The sequence below is a fragment of the Laccaria bicolor genome, genomic scaffold (genome assembly GCF_000143565.1).
Source record: "Laccaria bicolor S238N-H82 LACBIscaffold_33 genomic scaffold, whole genome shotgun sequence".
Classification (NCBI taxonomy): domain Eukaryota; kingdom Fungi; phylum Basidiomycota; class Agaricomycetes; order Agaricales; family Hydnangiaceae; genus Laccaria; species Laccaria bicolor.
Window position 1 is genome coordinate 115,478 of NW_001889904.1, and position 22,692 is coordinate 138,169.

Sequence of the window (22,692 nt, forward strand, 5' to 3'; positions counted from 1 at the left end):
CCCGACCTCATCCCGTTCCTCAGCCTCCCTCCACCTCTCTTACTAATTTCACCAAACCCAAACAGTACCAAATCCTCACCCGCACAGATACCCTGATCGTCCTTTCAAACGGGGAAAAATTCAACCCCGAGTTTGCAGAACGATTGATTGGTGAACATCCGGACGTTAGGGGGGTGTTGGCGTTTGGCCAAGGGGAGGTGGCTGTTGGCGTTGTCATTGAGCTCCGCAGTGGGCGGGGCGGGGTGGTTGGCAGTGGAATTTTCCCTCACCAACCTCAGCTTGATGTGAAAGGTGAAGCTGAAGTTGGAGCCGGGGAATCGGAGCAGGGAATATTCACCTACATCGACCGCGCGAACCTCCTCCTTGACGCACATGCCCAAATATCCTCCGAGCTCGTTGTATGCACTTTCGGGGAGTGCAAGCCGCTCGTGAGGACGGATAAAGGGAGCGTAGCCAGGAAGGCAAATTATGCTCTGTTTGAGCGGGAGATTCGAGGGGCTTATGAACGTATGGGGAGCCTGGGTTCCGTTGCTGGTCCCAATACGGCGCACGAATTCCCTATGTCCAGCTCTGCGCTGTGTGAGCGTCTGCACCAGATCGTGGAAGACATCACTGGCATTTCCCTTCCCCAAAATGACTCTGACATGTTCGAAGCGGGTCTGGACAGTTTACAAGCTTCCCGCGTCCAACGTGCCATTCTTGACCAGTTGAGGAACTCAAGAGCAGCAAGTTTCGGTGAGCCTCAGCTGGAGAAAGACTTTTGTTTTGCCTATCCGTCAGTGGATAAGATGACAGCGGCTTTATTATCTCTGTTTCGGATGGCTAGGGAAGAAGTGGTGGATGATGAAGAGGGGAGGATAAGAGGGATGAAAGAGATGGTTGGGCGATATCGGGAGGTACTCGGCAGCTATGCCTCTTTGCTTCCAACGAGCGAGAACGGGGCCGGTGCAGGTGCAGCATCGCCACCACCACCACCACCTCAAGATTCCCACTCCTCCGTTGTTTTACTAACTGGATCGACAGGAAGCCTGGGATGTTTCCTCCTTGCTCGGTTGGCCAAAGATCCTGGGGTGTCCAAGGTCATTTGTCTGAATAGGGCGTGTTCTCCTGGGTTGAGTCTCCATCAACGCCAAACGGAGGCACTGGAGAGGCGCGGAGCGTGTGTTAGCCGAGAGGACTGGGCAAAGGTCGTTCTCCTTGAGGCCGATTTGACGAAAGTGGATTTCGAGCTTGGTGAGGGGGAGTTGGGTGAGGTGCGTTCTTTTTTCTTTCCTTTTGTAAGGTTAATTAAGAACAGTGCACAGTTGAAGAGCGTGACGCACATCATACATAATGCCTGGCCCGTGAACTTCAACCTCCACCTCTCCTCCTTCGAGCCGCACGTAAAGGGATTGTGTCACCTCATACGACTGGCCCTTTTGAACGCCGGAACGATAAGGATAATGTTCACTTCTTCCATTGCAGTTGCAAGCCGCTATTCTCTTCCTTCTTCATCCACTTTCCCTTCTTCCTCCTCATCCTCGGAGATACCCGCCGTCCAAGTACCAGAAATCCCACTAGACGCAACGCACCCCGCGCCATTCGGCTACGCACAAGCCAAATGGGTCTGCGAGCAACTACTTGAGAGCGTGAATCAGCTCTTTGGGTCGAGAGTACGCGCTTCCGCCGTACGTCTTGGACAAATAACAGGCACGATGGATAAAGGAGCGTGGAATGAATGGGAGCATGTCCCGTTGATGGTGAGGACTATGCAGAGCTTGGGGGTTGTGCCTGATTTTCGGGGGGTGAGTCTTTCCTTACTCGTTTTTATGTCCCATTTGATGGGATGTTTTCGTGTGATAGACAGCCTCATGGCTCCCCGTCGACCGTGCAAGCGAAATCCTCATCGACCTCTTGTTCTCGCCATCCTTCAAACCAATCTATCACCTTGAGAACCCAATACGACGCCCCTGGCCCCACATAACCCATACCCTCGCCTCTCTCCTCAGCGGTACCGCCACTCCCCTCCCCCTGTTACCATTCCAACAATGGATAGCCTGCGTTCGGGATAGCGAGGAAGTCCTGACATCTACCCCGATCATGAGGTTCCTGGAAGAGGAATTTGGGAGGTTGGGGGTTGGGTTGGTTGGGTTTTGCATGGATGGGACGGGGAGGGATTCGGCGGCGTTTAGGGAGTTGGTTGGAGGGAATGAGGAGGAGTCGGCGAGGGCGAGTGTGGCGTATTGGAGGCGGGTGGGTGTGATGGTTTAACGTTTAGTTTTCGTCTAAGTGTAGCGTATCCAGACTTAGATATGTTTAGGTGTGTTGATACCTGGTAATCTTTCGTTCTACTTGGCGTCATTGACGATATGAGTTATAGTGTGATCTCGCCAAGTTCACGCATGCGTATAGATAAGAATACCACATGATCAATAATCTATTCTTGCTTTTGTTGTTGGTCGCTTCGGATCATCTCATTGCAAAATATATAATGAAACATAAAAAACAATCTTTTCGACGAGTCTCGAGGGATTCGAGTACGGGGAATCGAACCCCGAGCTACCGCGTGAAAGGCGGTAATGTTAGCCGTTACACCATACTCGAACTTACCATACTTCACGAATACATGTATTTTATGCACCTAAGGATCGACTGCAACTTCGCGCCAGCCCCGTTGAGTCGTTCCCTCTATTTGGATTAGTTATACTTATGCATTCGTGCGAGAGCCTTTCTGAATGGCCTCAAATTCCGACGTCACATGTCACATGCGTGATTCTCCTAGGCATCGGGTCATCGGCCCTTAGAAAATATCACGTGGCACTCCATTTTCAACCTTCTGTTATGCGTTTGGTTGGCGCTTGGTAGGCGCTTTCAGCTTGACTGACCGGAGAGCTCACCGACAACTCTACGCACGTATTTTTGGGTGTATGATTTAAATCTCCAAACTATTACTATTGACCTCTATCAGATCCATGTTGCGGGATTGGCTCATTTGCGGAACTCCACCCGCTCAATACAAATATGGTTCCGTGGGCCAAGTTCTAGCCCCGTCTTCAAGGTCTAGAATAATGGACATTTTATCCTACAGACCTTCTTTTTCAATCCTTGCATCCCACCTATCGCGATGGAACGACCTACTTCCATGAATGACCTTCCTCCTGAGCTTTTGGGAGAGATTTTCTATCAGTGCACTACACACAGCCCCGACGCCCCTCTCCTTCTCTCACGAGTATCACGTAATTTTCACCAGGTTGTCTACTCCACTCCAGGGATTTGGTACCATCTTCACCTTCCCATCACCGAAACAACGGGCGTCGCATGTGACCGAAAAGTGGAATTGTGGTTTTCGGTGGGAGGGCTGTGCATGGTAGATATTACTCTGGATGTGCGCAGAGTGTCGTTTGACGATGGACGAGCGCAATCTACATCCCCTTCGAAAGAGTTGCTGGCGGCGGAACTTTCAGTTTCTGGTGTCCTCCGTCGGCGCGTTGATCGACTAAGGTCATTGAAGCTCCAAGCATCCTCTGAAATGGATGCCCAATCGTTTCTCGACGCGATCTTTACCCTGCCCCTTGATACAGACGCGGTAGTCGCTCTCACCTCTCTCACCTTACAAATTTCTCCAGACGCACGGTTGGCCCCCATTGTCAACCGAGGTTCATCCTTGCCGGCGCAACCACATTTCCCATTTCTACCCAAACTCACGGACCTCATCCTCATCAACCATGGCATCGCCCCTCTAGCAACAACACACTTAATTAACCTCCAGACACTGTCCATTACCCTCCCCATCCGTTTCCCCTCACTCCCTCTCCACATTATCCTCCATATTTTACGTTCCACCACGTCCCTAGTACAGTTTAACCTCGAAGCTCGGGTGGTCGACGCTCCACCACCTCATAGCGATCACGCGACCGGCGATGTCGAACACAATAACACTCTCATCTACCTCCCCCACCTTACCGGACTTTCTCTTCGCACAAACTCCGTTTCATATATACTTCCTCACCTCCTTCTTCCCAACCTTACGTCCCTCCGTATCGACGACCTCGACGGAAGGCGTATCGGAAGCGCTGAATCAGTTGAAAACCTGCTCCGTAAACTTTTAGTCAGGATGGACCTTCCCTGTCCGGACCGTGTGGGTAGCGGTGGTCTGAAGACGCTGGAACTCGTAAACGTACCTATTCTTCGCGGAGCTGGTGAGACGGAAGGAGTGTGGGATTGGTGTTTTCGACGCATGAAGTCCCTCGTTGGCCTTACGGTCAGCAACATCGACGCTTCACCGGTGCTGGATATCCTTGCGTCCCGCAACGAAGAAGGAGAGGCTATTTGTCCCCAGCTGGCGAACTTGAGCATCACGTCGTCAACCCCTCCCCTGGAAATCGAGATGTTCCGGACTCAGCGGCCAGATATCGACCTGAAGTTTCACGTTATTGCGGATCCGTTTGGGGGCGGAGATTTTGATTTTATTTCCCACTACGAAAACCCCACCCCCGCTGGCGCGCCTTCTTCGCCTCCATCGGCCCTCCCGTTTCGCGGCTCATTCCCCTACATTTCGGTACATTCTCGTCTTGACAAGGAGATAACTGAACAGGCGGGTTGCGCAAGGTAGTAATTTTTACTACGAGGTATTTATATTCTGGAAGAAGCTCGGAACTCATCTTCATTTGACTTGGATAATATCTACGCAGAATGGAAAGGGTATGTTTGGTGTTTTGTGCAGGCTCCGTTTGATCTACTTTGCTTCATTTTGTGTTTTGGCCCAGGCCTTCATCTCCGCCATACGGTTCCATATTTCTAGAGCAAGTTGATCATTGTCGTCCTCCTCTTCGAGAGACATCTCTTTGTCCGAGTCGAGTAGTTCTGTGAGGGAATGGATGAGCTGTATCACATCGTTGTGGAAGTAGGAAACTGACCTTGAGATATCGGTCTACCCGACTGGATGATTCGGATGGGGGGGACAACGGTATAATTCTCCCCATGGTACCCATACCTAAGCGAGGATTGATCCTCAGGTTGATTACACTCCGCCCAAACCTTCCAGAACCATTCCTTGCCATGGAAACAACGAGCTATAGCCTCGGCAATGGCATCCAGGTCCTTTTGGAACATATGTGCGTTGTTTGAGGAGGGATGAGTCTTGGTTTGTTGGAGCCAAAACACTTGCACTTGTTGCACGAGGAACTTGAGGTAGACTGTTGATATTTCATTCCGTTGACCAGACAAGGATGTTAATTGATACGATGTATCCAGGTGTCGCAAGATTTGGTGGGCAAGCGCGCGGCAGTGGATGAATGACATGCGGTGCTTGACTGAATAGTTGACCACATCTCCTTGGTACCGTGGAGAGTATAGAACGGCTCCCATCTCGGCGATGATGCAGATGTGAAAGACATCAAGGATGCCGTCGAACGTTTCAATATCAGGTAAATGGTCCACGAGATCTTTTTTGGGCGGTAAGAGCTGGACGTATTGGCTTTTTTGAAAAGGACTTACGCTCTTCTTCATCTTTGATGACCCAATTTGCATGAAACATGGTAACTATGTACCGGATCATGTCAAGAGAGGATGTGGTTTGCTCTGAAAGCGTGTCAAAAGTACTGAGTATTCCGAGGGCCGTCGTTCGCAAGGTGGAGCGGCTCATAAAATGTCCGCCCCTGATGACGCATGCGGTTGACGAGACAGAATAGCAGACTGTACTGGGCCGTAAATAACTAGTCAAAAAATGAGGAGTGTCAGGTAATGTGTTTGAAGGACGTGAGAGCGATACTCACATGGTGCTTCCCGGGGCAAGGAGCGCTACATCAAATGTTTGTTGGTCAAAGGATTTGGTGCACAAGGGGAATTCATCGTCGGTATCCGATTTGGCGATGAAGAGAAATAGAAACCCTATTTCAACATAAATATAAGTTCCTAAACCACCGTCCTGATATCCTTGGATGGCGTGAGGTGTGGATATGGTAGCCCATTGGGTACCAGAGATCGGAAATGCTCGGCGATGACAAAGTGGTCGGTCAACAGTGACATAAAATGCTTGAATGTCAGTAGCAATGCGTAAATCTGGAAGTGGACCATCCATAGTTGGAGTTTTGTATATGGTGTAAATCCTCCCCGATTTTTTCAAAGTACCGTCATCGCTTTCGACTTGATCTAACAAGCCTTTGACCCTTTGATAGAATGGTGTTTTCTGCGGCTCTGAATAATCTAGTGATTTTGTTCCCGCATGTCCCAAGCTGATAAAAAGAAAGACTTACAGATAATGGGGAATGGCTTTGACTCTGAATGGAGAACGTTGATGAGGGCGGCTTTATTAAACTTGGGAGCGGTGTAAGACTTGTTGGTGATGAGGATGTGGTGTGACCGAAAATCAGATTGCAAGCGAGAGGTGTCGAGGGTCCTGAACGCCTCCTTGTCATAAAGGACGAGAGATTGGTTGGCGTTAGGAGTGGCCTTGATAACATCACTTCGTTTGTATAGGTTTTCAAACCAGGTACTTGCGTCGGCACTCTGTTAACAAATCAGTAATGGCGAGATGAAGGCAGTTTGTGCCTACATGTCCAGCTGATCGGTAGTGATGAATTGTTTCACTACCAGATACGGGGTAGCTGACAGATTCGGATGCAAACACGACCTGGAGCAGGTGTCAGCAGACGTAAGTATATGAGGACGGAATCCGTTGCCCCTACGTTATGCAACTTAACGGCACCAACATCATCGACCTTGGGCCAATCTTCGAGCTCACGCATAGACCAATAAATGACTCTGGCCATAGACCGAGCGTGATTAGTCAAAAAATCATTCAACCGATCTTCCCGTTTCCTGATCTCGTGCCAGTCCCCTCTGAATGGTGCATCATTCCTCCTCAATGCCGTTGAAGGATGACGAGAGGATGTGGTAACGGGTTGCGTCGTAGTCATGACTGGTGACTTTTGGGACTTCGTGAAAGAAGGATTATGGCGACTCGTCTGGTTTTGGGTTGCTGTTGACTTGTCCGTTGCTGTCATCGAGGAACTCAAGGGATGAGTTTTTTCGCTTGTCGACATCGTAGAACTGGACTTTGATGGACCTGTGTTATTGGTGGTCATATCCGTCTTTTTTGGGGCTAGCGTAGTGGAACTCAATTTGGACGGCTGAGGTAGTGTTGTTGCTGAACTTGATAGAGGCGTGTCCTGCGTTGGCTCATCGAGATCCATGGGTTCATCTTTCACTAACATGGGCTCACGTTGAGTAGAGTCAGACATCCTCGATGCGTCCGGACGACCAGGCGTTAGAGTGTTAGGCAGAACCAGTGGTCGACCGCTCAAGTCGCGCCTCTTTTTCACGGGAAAGGTGGTGGAACCTTGGGTGGCCTGGCCATCATTGCTGATAACTTCCGTCGGCAAATTTCTCTTCATGCTTTTCTCAAGAAGCGACTTTGCTTTTTCAAGGTTCAAAACCTCCCTCGATTCATTGAAGAATCGACGAAGGGCAGCTTTTGCATCAAGATGACCCATCATCACGGCAACTATGGCGGTCCATAAAGCCTTGTCGACAACGCGGAATGAATCGTCGAACGAAGTGGACCAGAACTTTGGAAGAGTCAGTGGCAAGATAGTTGCAAGTCGTAATCAAGACTGACATCAAGGTATTTGAGCGGATTTTTCATGGTAGGGTTATATTTTGTGAATAACACGATGGGAGAAGACGACGCGGACAAAACATAGGAAAGGGTGACATCATTACTGGGTGGTTTTCCACAGTGCGCAATAAGTTCGGGAGGCAAGTTGGGTAAATGGGTGGTTCCCTACGATACGGTGAGTAAGAGTGCAATGTAACACGATAAGGGCGTACGTGGCTTATGATGTATCCCATTACAGCGCTCACTTCATGGAAAGATGCAAGGAAGCGATGCACCTTTTCAGACCGGCGACCAGAACTCGAGAGGTCCATACTTTGTCTCATGGACCGTATGATTCGTCCCTTTGCACTGTTGGACACCGTGTAAGTTGATGTGGCTGTACTTGGAGTGTTGGAGGAGGAGGCCGATAACGAGGCCGAGGTAGACAATGAAATGGCGATTGATGGTTGAGCCCAATATGCCTCGAGAAGCCGTTCCATTTCTAGAATGTCGTGAGCCCAGTTTGAAATTTGAAGGGCCTATATGACTGGTGAACGAATGGCCAGGACAGGCGGTTGGCGGTTGAAATGCAAGACTTACGGCATGGTCGTTAATTGGTTTCCCCGAAGGCAAAGGTGACTTCCTCTCGGGAGCAAGATCCAGCACGTAACAGGCGATGTCGAGTGCTCTATACGCTAAAAGTGTCTTGATCGCCCGCGAAACGGAAGGGGCCATAACTGTTCGCCCGAAATCACAAATGCTCAAATGCAAGCCGGTGATGCTTCTGATACAAAAAGCCCAGTCGGCGTCATCGATGATTAGTGCAGTGTCGTCCGCTTCCAATTTTTCTATTAGATCCTGATGGTGACGGAGGTCAAGCATGATACACAACATCAAAATTATACTTACTTTGTAGAGGGGAAGTGTTTTGGATATTTCTTGGAGCTTCTTTTTGTCGAAATGGATGTCGGTGAACCATTTTTGGCTTTGGAACCATGGAGTTTGACGAAGGGGGACGGAAGTCATACTAGTAGTGCAATAGTAGTAGTGCGAAGAAAACAAGTTGAAACCAAGTATTATGTAATAAACCCCAAGCTTGACCCAAACGATATCCCAGAAATACGTTTCAGGACTCTTCAACTGTACGTTTCCCTCCATTTGTTCTTGAAACCGATGCTCAGAATCGATGAAAGCGGGCTCGTTTGCACACTATAACCTTATCGGATTTGGACACCACGACGCCGCCTCAAGCGCTGAATATCGTAGGTCCTCCAGTTCTGATTTTTTTGCCTGCTAAAGTGTTCTGTCTCTCTAAAGGATTGGTTGCTCTTCCCATTTGCAATATTGAGTCCCTAGCTCTCAAAGTACAGACGAAATCAACCGGAATTTTATGCCAATTGGTGTTCACCGGTAAAATATGGCGACTCTGGACTACGTCGACGTACCCGCTGCCGCAACCCGTCTAAGGGCAGCGTCGATCTCAGGATTTGAAACGAACGAGATCAGGCCTGCGCCCAAGATTACAACAAGTCTTCCGATGCCCTCTCCACCCCCATCTCCTTCAGTTCTCAGACGTAGAGCCTCATCAATGTCCCTCGATTCCCTGACCTCTCCAACGCTTTCCTTCCTTCCACAGTTATTGCTGTCATCTTCGCTGCCTTCTAATCCTCTGGGGAGCCCAGGTACATCGACGCCAAAACCCGTAGCAAAGAAGAAGGGCGAGCCCACCAAACCAACGCTATTATCATCCAAAGATCCGCTGTCGCTCCCGATAACGACCAACAACTTCAAGCGGTTCGTGGCGAAGGTTGGGCCAGTGTTTTGGTTGCAGGATAGGATAGAGGAGATCCTTCTATGGAAGAGGGGTTGGAAAGTGACAACGGTCTGGATGTTAGCCTATGCTCTGCTGTGTACGTTCTCCGTTCGCTTTCGTGTTTCTTTTCCTGACAAAGTTCCACCAGGCTACTTTCCTCGTCTCATTCTGCTAATACCCCACATCTCACTCATCGCCATCATCCTTGCCACGTATCCGTATCCCTCCGCTCCCGGTTCGGACCCCTTGTACACGTCATCAGGATCCGAACCTGCCGAGAACGAGGCTCTCCCTCCGCCACCTACAGAGGGTTCCATACCCTGGCAAGCCAACATCCAAGGAATCCAAAATTTAATGGGCGCCTTGTTCGTTTGTTTCCCTTACTCCAAAACTCGCACTGACTCCCATTGATTCAGCTCCGATGCTTTCACACTGATCGAACCATACACGTACCACCTCTCCCTCTCCCCAGCGCACTTCTCCGCCACTCGCACACAGGGATCAATATCCACCCATCCATCGCCTTCTTCCCATTCACCATACACACCCCACATTTTAACCTTCCTCATCGTCTCCTTCCCGCCCCTTCTCTTCCTCATCTCCCTTCCCGCTTTCCCAATCCGCCAAGTCTGCCTCTTCGTGGGCCTAGCGCCTTTCGCAGTGACGCACCCGTACGGTCGGGCCCTTCTCCCATTTATCGGGCCAGCCCTTCGCGATCTGACCCCTATGGTAATCAAAAAGGCGAAGGTGGTAAAAGGGCGAATTACAGCTGCAGCGAAACGTCAACAACAACCCCAGGAGGACGTCGTAGAAGACGATTCCAAGGGCCTTCTTTTGCCAGTTTCGATGATGGTACAGCGTTTAGTGGATGACGACCGGTTGACGGATGTCGTTTGGAACTCGGAGTTGAGGGAAGTGGAGTTGTGGGAGAATGAGCGATTTGGTGGAGCCCAGGACACACCGTCTCTATCATCGTCGACCTCAGGACCATCACCACCCCAACGAGGGTGGAGTAAACAGAACCTCAAGCCCAACGAGCGTATGGCATGGACCAGGGGGCGAGACGGGTGGAGTGGTGGCGTCGAAGGTAATGGGGAAGTCAGGTCTGTTTTCACTCTTTTTCGCGACTTACTCATACTGATCGAGTTTCGCGTGTAGCAGCAATCTGACCTTTTCCCTATCTGATGGATGGGCGTTCGTCGAGACGGAGGATTGGAGGAAGGATTTGAGTGGTGATTGGTCGGGGTGTAGTGCGGATGGAGGTAGGCGTGCTGCGTTTTGGTCATTGTGATTTGATGGGACTGATGGGTTGTAGATGGCTGGGTGTATTCGAATGATACGTGGCAGAACCCGCGGCCTTCACCCTACGTTGCGGGTGGTGGGAGTGTGACGAGGAGGAGGCGTTGGGTCAGGCGGGTGTGGTTTGATGCATCAAAAGTAGGCTCGTCACCAGCCGTTATGGTCAGATACTGATTTCGGATCAGAATACTTACCATAACGGCTGGGAGGGATTGACCGTGATTGAAGTGATGAACTTTTTCAAAGTCCGAGTGACCCAAAAAGGTAAGCAATCCACGTGCACATGATGCGTCACCTATTTGCGACAAGCGCATTCAAGACGCGTCGGTGAGACATGTAGAGCAAAATTTGGGGTAGCGTGAATCTTCCAATAAAATACCATGCCTGTTCAGTCCAAAGTCAAGCAATATACAGCTGATGAGCTTGACCTCGCCCTCATTTCTGATAAAGCCTTCGAGAAGTTAGGAAAAAGGCCCTTCCGATGGCAGTTAGAATGTGCATTGGCTACACTAAGCGGTAAAGATGTTGTCCTGGATGTCGGAACTGGCAGTGGGAAGACACTATGCTTCTCACTTCCCTTGCTTCTGAATGACAGGGATATGGCCCTCACTATCTCACCTCTCACGGCCCTCATGGTAGACCAGGTCAATTCACTCGATCTCTCAACTAGAATGCGAAAATACTCATGAATATTCAAGTCTGATAGTGCAGCATTGAAGACTGTTGCTGTCTGCCAGGAGACCTTATCTCGTGCAGGTCCTGATCAACTTTACAATGTCAGTTCTTTCTCAAAAATGACAAGTACTTCACCTGATAAAAAAATAGGATATTGTCGATGGTAAATTTCGCCAAGTACTTGTTTCTCCAGAGATCGCCATCTCTGCAGAATTCCAAAAGGCTGTTCTTTCGAAGGACCTGTTTATCCGTAATTTGCGGGCAGTCAATATTGATGAAGCACACTGCATGAATGTTTGGGGGGGTAGCTTCCGGCCTGATTATGCAGCCCTTGGACTTCTGCGTGGCCGTTTCCCAGGCAATGTTCCATTCCTTGTCGCATCTGCGACTTTGCCTGAACATGTCCTGGATGACATCTGTGGCAAATTGAAGCTTTCCAAAGATGTTGAAATGATTCGACTTACAAATGCACGTCCCAACATTGCACTTTCTGTCCGAGTCATGGAACACTCTGATGATTCCAAGGGTGACTTGCGATTCCTAATCCCGCCCAATGCGAAACAGCCAATGGATGTTCCCATAACTCTGGTTTACTGTAACCAAAGGTCAACAACAGAGGATTGCGCTGATCGAGCCAAGGAGTGGGCAGAAGAACATGGCCTTCCAACTAGCTGCATTGCTTTCTATCATGCTTTGATTGGCCAGGAGCAGAAGCATAAGATTGAGGATGAGTTGCGCGCAGGTAATATCCGAATTTTACCCTGCACAGAGGCACTTGGCATGGTGAGTCAATTTTATATACTGAAAGTTGAATGTCTCACCATTACCAGGGGTGCGATCTTCGGAATGTTGTTCGTGTTGTCCTCTGGGGCCTTCCTCCAACATTTTGTGCCTTTGTTCAATGGGCTGGCAGGGCAGGCCGGGATCTTTCAACACTTGGAGAAGCTATTCTTATTGTATCCAAGAGCACGGCAAAAGATGGTATCATGACAGATGATGCAGTCGAGTTGGTAATCGACTCCACCACAGGGGCAGAGGCCCTCAACCGTGAAGTGGAAGATGTAGAACTGACCGAGACTGTTGTTCAGGTACTCGACGAACAGGGCATCCGCTTAGCAGATGACGAAGATTCAACAGACGAGCAACTCACAAGTGAAAAGGCCAAACGCACCAAAAAATTTGGGAAAGATACAAATATACGAGAGTCTCATGCTCTTACGCAATATGTGACAACGAAAGGTTGCCGACGACACATTTGGGATAAGTTCTTTGGGAACAACAAGAAGCGTATGCACATTTTACCTTTGGACTTCCCTGATGTACTGATTGATTGCCCAAATAGTGCAACTGGAATATGGAGTTAATACCACATTCAAATCAATTGAAGGTATGCGGTGCTGCGACAACTGTACACCACGACTCTTTCCAGTCGAGAAAGTCACTGTCAAAGCTGTGGTCCCAGGGTTGAAACGTGGCAAAAAGAAAGCTGTTTCGCCCAAACAAGAGGGTTATATTCGCAATGGACTGAAGAACTGGCGTGACGAGACTCTCGTGAATGCTTACTATGGCACCTTGACAAGTTTTTCTGGGGCCACAATCATTGGCGATGACGTTATTGAAAAATTGGCAAGTTGTGGTGAGCAGCTGGTAAACTACTCACAGGTACGACAGCATGTGCGATGGGCAGTTGGGTATGACCAAACGGCCAACACACCAACAGAGTGGGGACAGATGCTCATGGAAATACTCAAGGATATATACAAGGCATTGGACGGGCTGGAGGAGGAGGAAGAACGGGCAAGGTATAAAGCAAATACTGAACTGGATTTTGTAATCAAGACAGCCACAGATTATGGGCTGGAGGAGGAGGAAGAACGGGCAAGGTATAACACAAAAACTGAACTGGATTTTGTAATCAAGACAGCGGCAGATTATGAATAAATTACACACTTTATTCATAACGTCCAAGCTCATCGATGACCTCATGCACCATTGCAAGATAATCACCTACGTCTGATCCCAGCGGAAACTCTTCTTCATCAAGTAAAAGATCTTCAAAATCAACCGCCTCATCGCCATCCAACTCACAGTAATCATTTCCATCATCACCCATATCCTCATCGTCGTTGGTCTCCAATGATGGAGCAGCTTCTGGCACCCCATGGTTGTGGTAGCTGTATCCCGTGTGGGTAAAGTTTCGAAAGGCTGATGGTGTATTAGCATACTCGGAACCAGCTTCAATGAGATCTCGGCTCTCTGTTGCGCTCGAATAGTTTTCGCGTTCTGGGTGGTACGTTTGGAGGCGCTGGGTTTCAAGGTAATTGCGGATTGTTTTGATGTCAGTCTCTGTGGAGGGACTAGTGTGTGAGATGCTGTTGAAAGGTGTCACGAATTCTTTCTGCATTTTTCGAATGACGTCGCGCAAGGCAAATATACAAACTGAGACCATGGCTAGCCAAGCCCACGTACGGTTGGAGCCCTTGGCGTTATAGATGATCTAAGGTTCTTAATAAAATTTGCGATGTAAATGAGAGATCACTAACCTTATCCCAAAAATTTTGATGTTCTTGAAGGAGGTCCATTTCTTTGAATGCTTCTTCCAGGCCCGAGAGATTAGCAAGCCAGTTTATTAGCCACGCATTTCTAAAGGACATGAATCAACTTATTGAAAAGGAACTAGAAAAGAACATACCGAACTTTTGGTTCCATCCTCTTCAAACGAATGACCATACTGAAGAGCGCATCTGCGTATTTTGGGGTCTTTCCCGTACCACGGAAGGCCAGCATGGAATGGGTTATAATATCCAGAATGGCCCCAACATCACCCCGTTTGATGGCGTACTTGAGTTGTCGAAGGTAGAGGCAGTCTCGGTTGAAGAGGCAAATGTTTTCGAGAGGGACATCGCGTTTTGACGGCCGCTCACGCCGGAGCTTAGCCACGCGACGGCCAGAACAGAGCTCATTTAAAACCTTCATTGCAACTTCGTTGACCTCCTCTACAGTCTGGATTGTATCCACCCACTCCTCTAATTTATCCTTTGGTGCGTATATTCGAAATCCATCGAGAATATTTGCAGGTAGCGTAAGATTGAGCATGAGCTCATAAATCGGACGGAACGGTGGAAGCGATTTTGCCTTCCAGCCAGCTGTGATGGCCTTGCGACCCAGGAGAGTGTTGATTTTCCAAAGGGACCAGGGAGATTTTGAGTTCGGAGTGCCCCAAGACTCGTTTGCTACCATGCGAGTATGAGAAAATTTAATGTGAAGGACGCCATCCTGCCCCTCCGTGTAAAGACCAACATTATCCATAAAATTGTCGTCATCGCGTCGAATGGCCGAAATCTTGACAAATAAGTGAGCTAATAGATGAACACATAATAAAAAACGGACCTTGTCAAGTAAAGCTAGGCTTAGTTGATCTCCTGCACAAATAACGAGACCATGCTTCTTCACGTCCTCCTCAGAGAGCTTCAAGGTGCTCTGAAAAATGGTGTTCATAACACCCAAGGTTCCCTCCAGGCTTGACTCGTCGATGTGCATCGCAGGGAGAGGGTACTGCTCAGTCTTATGGACAGGAATTTGGTGAACGCTCGGGGGTGGTACAATAGATGACTTGAGGCGCTTGCGAAGGGCAGGGAATGCGTCGTATAGAATGTCTTTGATGTGCCAGAGTTGGCTGGCTTGAACGCGCTGTGCTTCCTCACGACTCGGAAGGAGATCCTCAGGTCCAAACTTGAGAATCGGGCGACGATGAGTACGCTTCGGCTTCAGAGGAAGCTCTCCGCATTCAACACCGTATAGCGGAACGAGAGTTGCCGTTGTTCCGTTGTCGAAGTGGTCCTTGGAGTCATGCCGCTGCTCGCTAACCTTGAAGGCAATGTTGAGGTTATCCCAAATGAGCATGAAAGCCTTCGTTTTCGCGATCCTCTGTGTCTCCTTGAGTCGTTCCTCACTGAGTTGCTTGAGTTTACTAATAGCTTGCGTGTATGATAGTGTAATGCCGGCGTGATTGAGGACGTCGAATAGGGAGCGAGATGAGCCGCATGCAAGAAAGTACATGCCCATCGATGTTTGGAACTCGGTAGCATGTTCGTTTCGAGACTTAGCAAGCATACAAATCGTCGTTGCAAGAACCTGGAAGAATGTCAGAAGATAGATTAGACATAGTACAGGAAATACGCACGAGTTCTCTGCTCTTACTCTTCTCCTTGGCCGGGGACTGGGGAAACCCAATCTGTCGCAGTACCTGACAAGTTGAGGGGGCCAGAAGCTCCGCCTGCGCGAGAAATTCTGACATTGAGAACTTCTTCAAAATCTCCGAAACCGGCTGTTTCTGCTCGGGTTTGAATCGTTGGGCAAGGCGTTCACCCTCAGCAGCAACCAGTTGACGAACTGTGGAGATTGCCCAATCGTTAGCGACCTCGGGCTGACGTTGGCGAATGTTGTCCAAGAGGGAATGGCCGTGCTGCACAAGCATTCGAGACACTTGTGAGGATCGATGTTGATCCTTCGTGGTGAGGAGGGATTTAAGGAAAGTGTGTAGGGTCGGGTAGCCGACACCCTCGATGAGCCTGAGGGCCTCGTTGAGGCGATCCTCCTCCTGCTTTTCCTGCGCTTCCCACCGCTTCTTTTCCTGCTCCTCTGCCCCTTTCCTTTCCTCCTCTTTCCTACTCTCTGCTGCTGCTTCATCGTAACGTAACCCACAGCTTTCTATATCTCCCGACGGAGCCTTTCGCAGTTTCCTTCTTTTCGGAACGGGCGTGAATGCGTCGACAAACTCAAAAGAGTTTGTCCGAGATGGTGTTTGTGACGGTGTGGTGTTGGTAAGAGGAGTGCCGAAAGTGTTGATGAAGGCGGAAGAGCGTCTTTGGAGGGGGGCTGGCGTATGAGGAGGCGAGTTCTCGTTGGCGAAGACGCGTTTGCGCTGCGACATGATAGCGGAAGTCGCGTCGCGCTGATTTGGTCGTGCACGTGCATTGTGTATTTCCTTTTTAGCTCACTCGGACGCAATAAAAAGTTCATCTACTCGATCACGGTTAAACCCTACCAGTGGGTGACTTCCCGTAACACAAATTCGCTAGATTTAAATAAATCGACGAGATCTAGGGTCTGTTGCCGGGATGCCGAGTCTTGTAAGGGTTCGACTTTGATGGAGGCCCTGGTTGGCACCCAGTTATAAACCTTAATCTATTCAGAGGGTACAGACCCCTCGAATAGATTTCAAACGCTGGAATCAACCCTGCCATCATGACACCTTTCCTTCCTGGGTACGTTTTCTTCCCACCTGGCTTAGTCAGCTCTACCTCATCCCTCTCTACTCTCCTACGGCTGAGGGCACTCTGCTCTCTCGTTATAATTTGAAGCCATTATGGAGTTTATTAGTAGTGCCAACGTCCTCTGGTTCCAAAATTTCCTCTCCGAAGCTGTTTTTCCTTCCACAAACAATCTTCTCAGCACATAACTCACAGAACCACAGCATGTTCAGCTCAAGTTGACATTTTTCGGCTTCATTCTTTGTGTGTCCTACTTTCTGGCTGATATGATTGAGCATCAACTATAATACACCCATCCATGGGCCTGTGTGTCCTCAAAACAGCTCAGATGAGAGGGAAGTAAGTTTATTCATGTCAGGTGAATAAATCTAATCAGTTGGCATTACGGTTTATTTGCTTGATTAAATCACAAGCCAGGGTACCCATTTCAAACTCCGATAAGGGTCAGATTTATTCGTTTATATAGATTTATGTTACGGGAAGTCACCCAGTCTCTATGGAATCAATTACCCGTGCACAACCCTCCTAATTCGGACTGACCCAAAACAACTCATTTGTTGTCCCGGGTTTTGATTCCATAGAGGCTGGAGTCGAGTCTACATCAAAAGCGGTGTAAGGAGACTGCAGATTCACAAACGGATGAAGTAGCACCGCAGTCTCCTCTCAGCACATCCTCCTTGACGTCGACAGGGTGGATTACACAATAAATCTCCAAGAACAATCACAAGATATTATAAACGAAATCTATTTAATATATGAAGACGAAAAGAGTCCTCTTCCCACATCTCGTCAAACAACAAAAGCCTTTACGAAGAAACAACAAATCAGAACACACCCTTGCAGCACAAAAATAAAGAACTTACCCCATTCACCCGTATATTCTGTCCATTAATCCATTGAGCCGCTTGACTGGCTAGAAAACCAACTAGCGGCGCGATATCATCAGGCTCTCCAAGCCGTCTAGAAGGGTTCTGTTTCGCAATGGCTTCAATCACGTTGTGCGGCTTTCCCTCCCGGAAGAGCGGCGTATCAACAGGTCCAGGAGAGATGGTGTTAACTGTGATTCCCCGACTGCCCAAGTCCTTTGCGAGGACACGGGAAATCTGCTCGATTGCTCCTTTGGTGGCGAGGTAGCAGAGGGAGTTGGGGAGGATGGCTGTGTGAGTTATTATCATCAGACAGGGACGAAGCCTTCATTTCGACGTGACGTACTAGATGCGGTTGTGAGACTGGACGAGAAGAAAATAATACGACCTCCAGCTTGAAGATCATTAGCCACCACAGTGTAAACTCCGCGGATAGAAGACATACGAGATGACAGGAGCGGAGCTGCGGCCTTGGCCATGAACAAAGGCGCTTTGACGTTGGTATCAAAATGAGAATCATAAAACGACTCATCAACCTCCGCCAACGGCCTGCTCCCCATGATTCCCGCATTCAAAACGAGGATATCCAGGTGTCCAAATGTCCGAATGGCTTCGTCGAGTAGGAATTGGCTCCCTTCCATCGTCGCCGCGTTTGCTTTCACGGCGATGGCACCTCCCTTGCCCTGAGACCTGATGGCCTGTACGACTTCGTCGGCGGCTTTGGCGTCGTTCACGTAGTTTACAACCACGTTGGCTCCGTGTTCCCCTAGGCACTTCGCAACTGAAGCGCCAATGGAGCGAGAGGACCCAGTGACGATGGCTACTTTACCTACGAAAGAAGAATTGGTTTAGTTGTCGTGGGTTTCAATTGCAAGTTCCATACCAAGGAGAGATGTCGTAGCCAAGAAGGGGGACGATGACGAAAAAGCCTTGGAGTATTTATTATTTGGCGGGGCTAGTCGACCTTCCTTGGTAGATGGGCGGACGGCGCTGAAGAAATTCGAGACTAGCCCAGTGTTTGACCGTTTCGGAGACATGGTTGTCGTCTAGCTTTGGGAGGGGGAAACACGTAAAAGATGGGCGAACAGGAAGTTATAAATGTAGGCCTCGAGCAATGGACGTGAGTACACCTGCGTAAGGGCAGACGACGTCCTCGTTCCTTCCTCGCATTACTGTCGCGACAGTGACACCAACTTTAAACTCGTTTCATCACATTGCACAATCGTAAAAACGTTGTCCTCTAGAAATTACAAAATTGATCAGGACTTCTCACAAAGTGCACTTCTCTCCATTCTCATACCTGGTCCGATATGTAAAATGCCAATCAAAGAGAAGAGGCGAGTTAACGCTTGTTCTAATCGTGAACTGATTGAACGTTGGATGAACGTTTGATAAACACGCGGAGGAAGCATGTCTCATCCAGACAGCCTAGGAAGGGACAGGGCATGGTTCGCGCATGGTTACTGTGCAGGACAAACGATACTGCTCCAGCTCAAACAACGCTTGCCCTAGAAGCGAATCAAGCCGTCCCTCCAGCCGCTAAAAATAGCCCGATTCGCCAATTAACCATCAGTCCACGATATACTCGCCAACCAGCTCTCACTCCAGGGAACGATACTGAGAACATGTCGTCGAATTACATGGAGAGAGTGATCTTCGTGTTGTTTAGCTGGCCGAACGTACGGAACACGGGTAGCAGTGGAGGCCCAGGTCAAACATGACTGGGCTGGGAAAAATAAATTAGCTGCGAGAGCGTCATCATCCATGGCGAATGCTTCATATTATCCAGCCGAGCGTGTGTTCAGTCTTGTGATTCCAGTCCCTGAATCTCGACCACGGCAGGTTGGAAAGCTTCGTCGTCCGCAACGCTGCAAATGTCGGCATCGGGCGCGGAGACGAGGAAGCGCATGTCCGAGTGGTACAGACATGTCGCATCTTAAAAATCAAGCTGACGCGAGGGAAGAGGTTCTGCACCGACAACCCGACGTTGAAGACAATAGGTCCGACTAGCTTAGATGAACTATTAGTCGCGGATGAGGAGAGAGGAATGCTGAACGACTGACCCATTACACAGCTAATCAAAGATCTAACTGTGCTGAATTTGTGCTGAATTCATGCGCAAAGTACCTTTCGTAGTGCAGCAGCCGAAAATTGTGTCAATCAAGCGCACGCACATGTATTCCTTGACCCCAAGCTTGAGATATGATTCGCCAGAGACGAAGAGTTAAGAAATCAAGGTTGGTGGATAGCCCATGAAATACGGCAAACGCGAATCAAAATAAAGCCATAAGAAAGGCGACGCGACTTACATTTGGGGAGAAGACGTCGTTGCACGAATTCTGAGCTGGAGAAGCAGCGACGAGAGTGACGAGAGCGGCAGCAACAAAGAAGACTTTCGAAAACATCGTTTCTGGAAGGGGGGAAGTTGGTTATTCGACTGAGCAAGTCAAGTTGTTTTCGAGGCCTAGCACCTTGCTGGGATGTCTCGGACTTCTACGAGTTTGAAGTGGAAAAATAGATTGCGTCTAGTTCGCTTCCCGGGCATTTTGGGGATGGAAAAAGGAGACATCGTTTGACCGTTTTTGGGCTGAGTGTTCATACCGATACTGTCTAACCAGATTCCATGTGTGGCGCAAGGGAACCCCATAACTTGCGAAGACGTTGATTGTTTTTTTTTTGGATGCCGTGAGCTTTGATCTTGCCCATCCGCTTCGAATCGAGCAGCGCGTTAAAGTTCAACAAGCAACGATCTTGCTCCGACAAAGCATTTGTTGCTGGGGTGCATCACAAGTCATACCAGGTGGCACTTGGCACCGAACAAGGATAAACGTTGACTGACGCAAACAACTCTGCTCCGAAAGGCTACATTCCCTGTCTTCCATAACACCTCAGTACCGAAGGTCGCTGAAAATTTTGACATACAAGCACACGTTCCGCGTTCCCCGACCCTTGAAGAAGCCGAACGAAGGCTGATCTGCGGCAATGCTGCGCCGGCCCATTACTGATATCTTGAGAAGATGAGCGGAGAGAAAAAAGAGACCAAAATAAGTTTGGGATTAGCGGCGTGCAACCCTCCGGGGTTGTCGGGTGAGGTCTGTGGGGACAAGACCAGTTAAGCTGCATCAAAAAACTTTAATAAACCCCAATGGACTAGTATCTACTCACTATCGCAAGAGGACTTTGTCGTGTTGCCTTCATAGCCTGAAATGAAGGATCGACCATCACTTGTCTGAGTGGGGGCCGTTGCGGATGTGCATGCACTAACGAAAGTACATCCTTTCTGCCTTCACATATTTTCAAAAAAAATCTGGCTTACTGAGGGAGTTACCGACTTGGAATCTTGGATGTAAACTTTCAAGGGCTCAGTCAAGATTGTGGTGATAGCTGACAGCAGTTCATCAACACAGCCACTTGATTCCATCAAATTCAACCGGGTTCAACCTGGTTCAACGTTCAACGTTCAACGTTGAACCGTCGGCACACCCTTTTTGCAACTGCATCCGCTCCGCCTCTCGAAACCGTCTTGCCGTCACCCATTCAAACCAAATTCCACACAAACTCGGGTTCTCTCTGAAATTGAAAATCTCGGACACCACTGGGAAAGTTCTGAACCATATAACGTATGATTGATTGTAGTTTTGTTATAGTTCCCCTCAAATTCCACTCGACAAGCTTCCGCGTCTGCTGCCAGCCTCAAAGTCTGATGGGTCTCTTTTCCTCCCTGCACCTCCGAAAATAAAACCACCAATTTGTCGGCATATTGCCACCGCTTCCAGGGTCGGGAGAAATCGACCCCCCGGTCTCGATGTAGACCATCAAGAAAAACCCCCGCAGTGTTGATAGCTGTCCCTGAGCAGTGAACGACAAATTACAGTCTTTGGGGCGCAAAATTCTCGCCAACGGAAACATCTCTTCAAGTTATTCGCTTCGAGCACGGAGTTCTGCCTTGGTTCTGCCCGTTGCAATTACATTTTCCGGACCCTCAGTCCTTGCAAAGTGTTTGTCAGTCCTACGCCAAAACTTCAACGACGCTTAACGGTAGTTATGGTCTGGCTACTATCGATAAGTACAGTGTGCATATTTATCCAATTTGCAGGGCCTTGCGCAGCTCATGGGGAGGATTTTCAACCACATTAGAATCGGAGACTTGTGCGAGGACGATTTCCGATTTGGGCGCCAAGTGACGGGACTTCCCCTTTTGTCAAGGTAACCGCTTCAGCAGGAAGCGAATTGGAGTGCCAGCAAGCCCGACAATTTTTCTTCCATCAACGCCGTGTTTTATTTCAATCAAGGGAAAGTCAAACAGCGGTCCGCCAGAGCGTTGCAAAAATCTATAAAAGCAGGAGCGACACGACATTGATTCTTCAGTCGAATACCCAACTTCGCCACCGTCACATCCTATCTTCGCAAAGCACACACTCTCTATATCACCCACCCGAAACCCCATCGCTCATTCAGAAATGTTCTCTAAAGTCCTCTTCGTCGCCACTGCCCTCGTTGCCTTTGTCGCTGCCTCCCCCGTCCCCGACATCGAGAATTCGTGCAACACTGGCTCTATGCAATGCTGTTAGTTCGAACTCGCCATCTCTCCACCGCGAGGCATGGGTCTGATTATTCTAAAAACTTTTTTTATAGGCAACCAAACCTTTGCGTCTAACTCGAAACAGGCCAACGTCTTAGCTTCCCTTTTGAACATCAACCTCAGCCAGTTCACCGGTCAAGTTGGTACTAGTTGCACTCCCATCAGCGCCCTCGCTATCAGCCGAGGTGGCAGCTGGTAAGTTGTCTTGTCTATTTTCCCCGATACATTCTCATGTGGTTATTATAAACCAACCAGCACCCAGCAGCCCGTTTGCTGCGACGGCAACACTTTCCGTACGTATTTCTTGTCTTTCGCATCTTGCCTTTTGAATTTAACCCTTTCCTTTCTAGATGGCCTCATCGTCGTTGGCTGCTCCCCCATCAATGTCAACCTCTAAACATGCTTCCCCATCTTGGGTTGAAGGATGGCTTTTGGCGCCATCGCCACTCGCTATATATTTATTATACTAGTTCAACTAATCATATTTTTTTGGATCTCGTCCGTTGGGTTGATGTAAGACGTAAGAAAATTACGTGCTGGAGTGTGCCACTTAATATTTTGTTGCGAGGTGATCTTGCAAAAATATCGACTGTTTGATTTTCATGGCC

The 22,692-nt window shown here is 48.9% G+C and overlaps 9 protein-coding genes across 9 annotated transcripts; 4 read left to right on the plus strand and 5 right to left on the minus strand.

Annotated features, from left to right (window-relative positions):
• Window positions 1-509: 509 nt before the first annotated feature.
• LACBIDRAFT_306989 (uncharacterized protein) lies at window positions 510-2,250 on the plus strand (the record flags this gene model as incomplete). Its single annotated transcript, XM_001885663.1, has 3 exons — window positions 510-1,253; window positions 1,305-1,784; window positions 1,843-2,250. 3 exons carry the CDS (start codon window positions 510-512, stop codon window positions 2,248-2,250), a joined length of 1,632 nt encoding a protein of 543 aa, XP_001885698.1.
• Window positions 2,251-3,103: 853 nt separating this feature from the next.
• On the plus strand, window positions 3,104-4,591 carry LACBIDRAFT_306990 (uncharacterized protein; the record flags this gene model as incomplete). The annotated part of the gene is made up of 1 exon (XM_001885664.1): window positions 3,104-4,591. One exon carries the CDS (start codon window positions 3,104-3,106, stop codon window positions 4,589-4,591), a length of 1,488 nt encoding a protein of 495 aa, XP_001885699.1.
• Window positions 4,592-4,714: 123 nt separating this feature from the next.
• On the minus strand, window positions 4,715-8,602 carry LACBIDRAFT_306991 (uncharacterized protein; the record flags this gene model as incomplete). Its single annotated transcript, XM_001885733.1, has 11 exons — window positions 4,715-4,842; window positions 4,896-5,423; window positions 5,476-5,693; window positions 5,754-6,183; window positions 6,234-6,486; window positions 6,533-6,610; window positions 6,660-7,547; window positions 7,598-7,762; window positions 7,810-8,115; window positions 8,177-8,434; window positions 8,486-8,602. 11 exons carry the CDS (start codon window positions 8,600-8,602, stop codon window positions 4,715-4,717), a joined length of 3,369 nt encoding a protein of 1,122 aa, XP_001885768.1.
• A 391-nt stretch (window positions 8,603-8,993) lies between these two features.
• LACBIDRAFT_306992 (uncharacterized protein) lies at window positions 8,994-10,862 on the plus strand (the record flags this gene model as incomplete). The annotated part of the gene is made up of 5 exons (XM_001885665.1): window positions 8,994-9,486; window positions 9,538-9,754; window positions 9,806-10,492; window positions 10,536-10,651; window positions 10,705-10,862. 5 exons carry the CDS (start codon window positions 8,994-8,996, stop codon window positions 10,860-10,862), a joined length of 1,671 nt encoding a protein of 556 aa, XP_001885700.1.
• A 2,452-nt stretch (window positions 10,863-13,314) lies between these two features.
• Window positions 13,315-16,296, minus strand: LACBIDRAFT_306994 (uncharacterized protein; the record flags this gene model as incomplete). Its single annotated transcript, XM_001885734.1, has 6 exons — window positions 13,315-13,537; window positions 13,589-13,860; window positions 13,907-14,006; window positions 14,056-14,705; window positions 14,754-15,497; window positions 15,547-16,296. The coding sequence occupies 6 exons, from the start codon at window positions 16,294-16,296 to the stop codon at window positions 13,315-13,317; spliced, it is 2,739 nt and encodes a 912-aa protein (XP_001885769.1).
• Window positions 16,297-17,425: 1,129 nt separating this feature from the next.
• On the minus strand, window positions 17,426-18,539 carry LACBIDRAFT_306995 (uncharacterized protein; the record flags this gene model as incomplete). The annotated part of the gene is made up of 5 exons (XM_001885735.1): window positions 17,426-17,440; window positions 17,500-17,792; window positions 17,849-17,896; window positions 17,948-18,331; window positions 18,386-18,539. 5 exons carry the CDS (start codon window positions 18,537-18,539, stop codon window positions 17,426-17,428), a joined length of 894 nt encoding a protein of 297 aa, XP_001885770.1.
• A 70-nt stretch (window positions 18,540-18,609) lies between these two features.
• LACBIDRAFT_306997 (uncharacterized protein) lies at window positions 18,610-19,268 on the minus strand (the record flags this gene model as incomplete). Its single annotated transcript, XM_001885736.1, has 2 exons — window positions 18,610-18,742; window positions 18,803-19,268. The coding sequence occupies one exon, from the start codon at window positions 19,266-19,268 to the stop codon at window positions 19,065-19,067; it is 204 nt and encodes a 67-aa protein (XP_001885771.1). The 3' UTR covers window positions 18,610-18,742; window positions 18,803-19,064.
• Window positions 19,269-19,278: 10 nt separating this feature from the next.
• LACBIDRAFT_306998 (uncharacterized protein) lies at window positions 19,279-19,569 on the minus strand (the record flags this gene model as incomplete). The annotated part of the gene is made up of 2 exons (XM_001885737.1): window positions 19,279-19,508; window positions 19,566-19,569. The coding sequence occupies 2 exons, from the start codon at window positions 19,567-19,569 to the stop codon at window positions 19,279-19,281; spliced, it is 234 nt and encodes a 77-aa protein (XP_001885772.1).
• A 2,393-nt stretch (window positions 19,570-21,962) lies between these two features.
• LbH9 (hydrophobin) lies at window positions 21,963-22,481 on the plus strand (the record flags this gene model as incomplete). The annotated part of the gene is made up of 4 exons (XM_001885666.1): window positions 21,963-22,068; window positions 22,138-22,279; window positions 22,340-22,377; window positions 22,435-22,481. 4 exons carry the CDS (start codon window positions 21,963-21,965, stop codon window positions 22,479-22,481), a joined length of 333 nt encoding a protein of 110 aa, XP_001885701.1.
• Between the last annotated feature and the right edge of the window lie 211 nt (window positions 22,482-22,692).